Below are 7,202 nucleotides of genomic sequence, written 5' to 3'. Positions count from 1 at the left end.
TATAAAAAGGTATCTTTACTTTTACTCAAGTAAAACAATTGAGTACATTTCCCCCCCACACCAGTGGCACACTCAAATATAATTTCAAAATACAGTTGAAGTCCGCCAGATCAGAGTCAATAAGGATGACAAAACGTTCTATTGATGGGTGTGGAATGGGACCATATTGCTGTCCTGCCTGAGCATTCAAAATGTCATTTATTTTGGGCCAGGGAAAATTAGTAAAAAGTATTCTTTAGAATTCAGTGGAGTTCACTTGAAGTTATTCAAGTACAGATACAGCACTAAACCAATATTAGCTACTCCTAATGAACACAAATGTAATTACAGGGGTCAGATGAGTTGACTCTGCAGTACAGTATTACCATCTGTAAACTAACAAGAAAACAGTGGGCAAAAATAATTATAACAGCTGCTGCATGTTCAATTTGTACATTTTATTACAAAACAGAAACAGATAAAAACAATTAAAAAAGCTACTATACAAATACATCATAAAACCAGACATGTACTTAGATGAGGTGGGTTGTGAATGGTAATGTGTATGGTGATGTCTGTGGACCCGACAATTAAGACTTAGTCTTCATCCCAAAACCAGGACCCATGGGAGCTCTGGTCAAAAGCAGTGGGAATGGATGATGGGAGCTACAATGAGGTGGTCCAGTAACATGTAGCTAGGCCCATGTCCTCTTCAAGTGTTGAAAGTGTCAATGTCTCAAGAGCTTTAGAAGTCAGCATCCAGCCGGAAGGTGTTGTCTGTGGTGCCAGACATCACACCCATCCTCTGGTACTCCCCTACCCGCTTCTCAAAGAAGTTAGTCTTGCCCTCCAGTGAGATGTTCTCCATGAAGTCAAATGGATTCTCCACTCTGTAGATCTAAAATGGAAGAGTTAGTGGAAGGTTTGTTAAATGCTTCCGTTTGAGGTAAACCCAAATTAAATACTGTACATCTGCCATTGAGCAAAGTTTCCATACTTACAGTACTGAGCTCCTACATTTTACATGTCCATGCTTTTACTATAGCTTTACAGGCAAGACTCAGTCAGGCATCTATATCGTGTTGGCACTCCTAGTCAGCAGACCACATGCCCACTGAGCTGAGAACTTGCACCAACACTCAGCTCCCATTATCAGCTGAGGTACGTACCCCTGCGCTTTTCATCATTGCTAGCCCATTTCAGATTTAATTTCAAAACAAAGTGCATGGACCCATGGAAATAGTTAGAACTAAAACATGGAGTTTTATTGGATTGAAACCCTTCATGTCAAAGGACACATTTGTCTCAAGGGACGATTATCAATTGGTTTACCCCAACTCAGTCCTCTCCTCCCTCCTTCCTTCCTTTTGAGAAAGGGCAAAGAGGAACCAAATGGGCTTGTATGAAATAAGACTCATACTCCAGTCATGCATCAGGCAAATTACATTTACAGGGGTGGAATCTTTAAATAAGTGTGAAGTGAAAAACTAATTTAAATAGTCGTGCGAGACATTTTATAGATAAAAGGATTAGGGTAGTTTTCAAATGTGTATGCTTTTCAGCAGATTCAAAGGGGGTGTGGCAGATCTCAAAACTCTTCCGCGAATGACTCTGTAAAATACTTGTTTCCTCGGCAGGAGAGGACACTCCATTCACATACCGTCTAATTGACACGCAAACACTTATCGGTTTCCAGGAAGAGAGGACGGTCTTTAGCCCAAGCACAAGGTGTGCTTCCAAAATGGCACCCAATTCCCTACATAGCACACTACATTTGTATTTATTTTACCTTTATTTAACCAGGCAAGTCAGTTAACACATTCTTATTTTCAATGACAGCCTAGGAACAGTGGGTTAACTGCCTTGTTCAGGGGCAGAACGACAGATTTTTGCCTCGTCAGTTAGGGGATTTGATCTCGCAACCTTTCAGTTACTAGCCCAACGCTCTAACCACTAGGCTACCCTGCCGCCCCATACACAGGGACTAGGGTACCATGAGGGGACAAAACCATAATCTCACCTTGTCAAAGCCCAGCTCCAGCATCAGCCTGTCAGCAACAAACTCAATGTACTGAGTCATCAAGTCACAGTTCATACCAATCAGCTTTACAGGCAGGGCTTTTGTCAGGAACTCCTGAAATGTGAACTAAAATTAACAATCAGACCATAAAAAAAAGTATTTATAAGCAGAGTACAAAAAGCTAATGTCCCAAATGGCACCTTAGTGCACTACTTTACAAGGGCCCATAGATCTGGTAAAAATGAGTGCAGTATAGGTCAAAAGGTGTTATTTGGGCCTTTGCCCAGGAGTAGGTTTAAAGGCCAAGTGCAGTCAAATTAGATTTTCCTGTGTTTAATATACACCGAGTTTGGAATAACTGAAAACGATACCCTTTTAGTGTAACCATTTTAAAAGACTGAAATGTCAGCCTGTTTTGGTAGAATGGAGTTTTGGCCAGCCCAGTGAAGTCACCAGGCAGTAAATTAGTTAGACCAATAAGAAAGACTACCAAACCTGCCAACAGCTAGTTTCCCCCCTCAGTCCACTCCCAGCAAATTCTCTCCTGTTTGCTAAGCCATGCATTTCTTTGACAATTTTAATTGAAAATCACAGTAAGGTACTTAATTGTTTCCCCAGAAATGATTTAATAGAAAAACAGCTGCATTGGACTTTCAATCTGGGTCAGGGAAACATGTCCTTCATTTTTAATCAACATACCTGCTCAATCGCCACTGCATTCCTGATCAGATTGGTGACAGTCTCCTTTGAGGGCTTATTCACCAGGTGCTTGAACATGAGGCAGGCGAAGTCACAGTGCAGGCCCTGGATTCATATGGAACAAGTTAGTAAGATAATGTCAACTAGTCATGAAGATCGTTGCTTTTTCAGTGAAACAAGCACAAAAGGTATCCAACGTCATGCAGGTTTGTAACCAAATAGTTGTAATGATTTAATTTCAATTAGGTTAGCATGCTGGGATCATAGGTAAATCAATGTAATAAAAACACCCACCTCATCTCTGCTGATGAGCTCGTTGGAGAAGGTTAGGCCCGGCATGAGCCCCCTCTTCTTTAGCCAGAAAATGGCAGCAAAGGAGCCAGAAAAGAAGATCCCCTCAACAGCTGCAAAGGCAACCACACGCTCACCTGGAATACAAACATAGCCCATTACCAACTGACCACCCAATCACGTGCAGGTTGTTAGAGAAAAAGATATGTACATACCAAATTGAGCACTTTTGTTGCCGATCCAGTTCAGGGCCCAATCTGCCTTCCTCTTCACACAAGGGAGGGTTTCAATGGCATTGAAGAGGTAGTCCCTGTATGACAAAGAAAAGTATATTAGGGAACATTGTCACAAAAAGTTGAAGGCTGCACTATAAAATGCTTAGACTTAAAAAAGTTAAGTGTAGGAATCACTCTGCCATTTTCTGGTTGCTAAGAACACTTAGTTCTACTAATTTCAGTTTATGTGGCAACACACACAAAGTACAGTATCATTGTACTTTCAAACTATTTTCAGTTTTGAAGCTGTGTACAAAACTGAAAATAAAAGATTACAATTGTAACGGGAAGCATAGAAATAGTGCACATAGAACAGAACTGCTTACTCACTTTAAATTTCCTGATCCGTAACTCATTCCTATGCAAATTTGGTCTGGTAACCCTAAAAGCTACATATTGCAGGTGGATCTTGAATTAAGGGTTTTGGTGGTGTATATGTTATCTTCATGAGGCACAGTCTGGCATCTATATCATGTTGGGACCCCACCCAGTCAGCAGACAACATGCCCACTGAGCCAAGAACCAGCAGCTACACTCAGTTCCCATTAAAAGCTGAGGTACATACACCTGCGCTTCTCATCACTGCCAGAAAATACAAAACTTCCCTGCACTACCAACTAAGAGCTTGACTGACAAGAGTCTAACCTCTCTTTGGGGTCTTTGATGTAGGTGTCAATGAGCAAGCTGTACATCTCAGAGTGGATGTTCTCCATGGCGATCTGGAAACCATAGAAGCATCTTGCTTCTGTCACCTGGACTTCCTGTGTAAAGCGCTCCACCTAGTAGAGAAACAGGAAATTAGATCAGTGATTTCTTGACAGTGTGGATAGCTAAATATTGATTGTTGTATTGTACACACAAGCAATTTACCAGGTTCTCGTTGACAATGCCATCGCTAGCAGCGAAGAAAGCCAATATGTGAGAGATGAAGTATCTCTCCTCATCCTTCAGAGACTCCCAGTGTTGTGTATCTTTGGACAGATCAACCTGGAAAACAAGAGGATAAATAAAATCTCATGAACCCACTCACATATAATTTACTTATGCCAACACCACTAATGATGCAGCAACTTGGACATACCTCCTCTGCAGTCCAGAAAGAAGCTTCTGCCTTCTTATACATCTGCCAGATGTCATGGTACTTGATAGGGAAAATGACAAACCGGCGTGGATTTTCCTTCAGGAGTGGCTCTTCTTGAGCATTGAATTTCTCAACATCTTTAGGCTAACAGAAAGTTAAAAAAATAAAAAAAAAGTTTAATCTCATTACTGGTAAAAATGTTGCCCAGGTAAAACAAACATTCCTCAATGGTTAGAATAGCCGAATGAACTTATAATTTAAGTGGAAATACATGCATGTAATAAGACAAGGCATACCAGTTCTTTTAGAATGTCAAGATTCTCCACAACCCAACGTTAGACGGTTGAGTTATGCTATGTAACATTAGTTAGCTTGTTAGCAGTAACTAGCTAGTGACGTGTTCAAGACAAAGGCTTTCGTGACATGGCCGGAATGGAAGGCTACTGGCTAGCAATTGACGTTTGCCTTATGAAACACTTGAGTAGCCAGCGTGTGTAACTACTGCTAACCATTCAAACATATGCTTGCCTTACTTGAGTTCCTCGACTGCTAGCTTACATTTGACATAGGCGACATCATGATGATGACTCGGCAGCTAGCTAGAATAGGCCACATTATTTGCGGCAAATGAACACCTCAGACACATTCTAGCTAATTACCAGGTTAACATTAATTGCGCATGTCGATGAGCTACAAAATGAGCACTGCATAAACTGACAATTTCAAGCAAAAGTAGCCATTGTTCACGCACCTCAGAATCTGCAAAGATTTTGCGCGCGGTTTTCGAGGCCTGAATCCGGGTCATGTTCAGGCTGGGAGGCTGCATTGGGAGGAATTACACGTTATCTTTCGCAAATTAGATAATTAACTAACTGGCTTCCTTGATTTACATTCAATTGATTAATGTGCAGGACAGAAAGTAAGACGTGACAGATTAACGTTGCCTAGCTAGGTTACTAACCAGTTGAGGATAGTTTGCCTAACCACCTTTTAAATTAAACCACCGACATCAAAAATAACTAGATAAAATAAATATAGTTACGTCGATTTCAAACTTACCGTGTTTTCCTTGTCAACGAGTGAAATGTTGTCCATTTGAGTGGTGATAGCGTTTTCATTTTTCTTGGCGAGTGGTGAGCGAGTTACAAACATTTTTAATGACACACGAGTTATACAACAGAAACAATTTGAGGATAAGTTAAACGTCAGAAAAATATATATATTCACAACTATCTACAGTACACTTTCCTTGACTAGATCAACGCCACAATTACATGTAAACGACTCGAGTTCCCCCTATTTATTGAAATTCTGGCGATCGATTCCAAGCAGGCAATAGAATCAAAGCTTTTGTTGGTATTTAAATTTCTAAGAGGGTGCAACCAATCAGATTGCACTTTTCTCACGTGTCATTTTAAAGATTGCGGGAAAACTGTTGATACTGTCACAAAACCAAGAAAGGAAGAAGTTACAAAATGTCAGGAAAGGCGCGCTAAAGTGAAACAATAGAGCTATGCCATTAGTTATAAAAAAAAATCTTTGACTATACTATGTTTTTAAAACAATGAATTACAAAACATAATGTCATATATAAAGTTAGAAATGTGTAGAAAAATACGACAAAACAGCAAGTAAAACAAGTTTACTAGCAAGCTGGATGGCTGGCTAGTGGCTAACTAGCTAACTAACAAGATTTTCCGCAAACTTAACATGTGTAAATATTTGTATGAACATAACAAGATTCAACAACTGAGACATAAACTGAACAAGTTCCACAGACATGTGACCAACATAAATTGAATAATGTGTCCCTGAACAAAAGGGGAGTCAAAATCAAAAGTAACAGTATCTGGTGTGGCTACCAGCTGCATTAAGTACTGCAGTGCATCTCCTCCTCATGGACTGAACCAGATTTGCCAGTTCTTGCTGTGAGATGTTACCCCACTCTTCCACCAAGGCACCTGAAAGTTCCGGGACATTTCTGGGGAGAATGGCCCTAGCCCTCACTTCTACGATCAAACAGGTCCCAGACGTGCTCAATGTGATTGAGATCCAGGCTCTTCGCTGGCCATGGCAGAACACTGACATTCCTGTCTTGCAGGAAATCACGCACAGAACGAGCAGTATGGCGGGTGGCATTGTCATGCTGGAGGGTCCTGTCAGGATGAGCCTGCAGGAAGGGTACCACTTGAGGGAGGATGTCTTCCCTGTAACGCACAGCGTTGAGATTGTCTGCAATGACAACAAGCTCAGTCTGATGATGCTGTGACACACCGCCCCAGACCACCTCCAAATCGATCCCGCTCCAGAGTACAGGCCTCGGTGTAACGCTCATTCTTTCAATGATAAACGTGATTCCGACCATCACCCCTGGTGAGACAAAACCGCGACTCGTCAGTGAAGAGCACTTTTTGTCAGTCCTGTCTGGTCCAACGATGGTGGGTTTGTGTCCATAGGCGACGTTGTTGCCGGTGATGTCTGGTGAAGACCTGCCTTACAACAGGCCTACAAGCCCTCATTCCAGCCTCTCTCAGCCTATTGCGGACAGTCTGAGCACTGATAGAGGGATTGTGCGTTCCTGGTGTAACTCGGGCAGTTGTTATTGCCATCCTGTACCTGTCCCGCAGGTGTGATGTTCGGATGTACCGATCCTGTGCAGGTGTTGTTACACGTGGTCTGCCACTGTGAGGACGATCAGCTGTCCGTCCTGTCTCCCTGTAGCGCTGTCTTAGGCGTCTCACAGTACGGACATTGCAATTTATTGCCCTAGCTACATCTGCAGTCCTCATGCCTCCATGCAGCATGCCTAAGGCACGTTCACGCAGATGAGCAGGGACCCTGGGCATCTTTCTTTTGA

General features: G+C 42.0%; 1 protein-coding gene and 2 non-coding genes across 3 annotated transcripts; all 3 read right to left on the bottom strand.

The window, feature by feature from the left end:
* Positions 1-416: 416 nt before the first annotated feature.
* Positions 417-5,648, bottom strand: LOC120019463 (ribonucleoside-diphosphate reductase subunit M2). The gene is made up of 10 exons (XM_038962767.1): positions 5,405-5,648; positions 5,097-5,165; positions 4,346-4,489; positions 4,135-4,251; positions 3,910-4,043; positions 3,205-3,299; positions 2,993-3,126; positions 2,699-2,803; positions 2,000-2,113; positions 417-877 (listed from the first exon to the last, which is right to left on the bottom strand). The coding sequence occupies exons 1-10, from the start codon at positions 5,495-5,497 to the stop codon at positions 725-727; spliced, it is 1,158 nt and encodes a 385-aa protein (XP_038818695.1). The 5' UTR covers positions 5,498-5,648; the 3' UTR covers positions 417-724.
* LOC120019783 lies at positions 1,034-1,172 on the bottom strand. Its single transcript, XR_005472393.1, has one exon. It is a non-coding gene; the product is annotated as a small nucleolar RNA SNORD94 (small nucleolar RNA).
* Positions 3,713-3,853, bottom strand: LOC120019784. Its single transcript, XR_005472394.1, has one exon. It is a non-coding gene; the product is annotated as a small nucleolar RNA SNORD94 (small nucleolar RNA).
* Positions 5,649-7,202: the final 1,554 nt, after the last annotated feature.

Source organism: Salvelinus namaycush, chromosome 24 (assembly GCF_016432855.1).
Source record: "Salvelinus namaycush isolate Seneca chromosome 24, SaNama_1.0, whole genome shotgun sequence".
NCBI lineage: Eukaryota > Metazoa > Chordata > Actinopteri > Salmoniformes > Salmonidae > Salvelinus > Salvelinus namaycush.
Note: the sequence above shows the minus strand (reverse complement) of the source record. Positions and strands in the feature narration are given on the sequence as shown.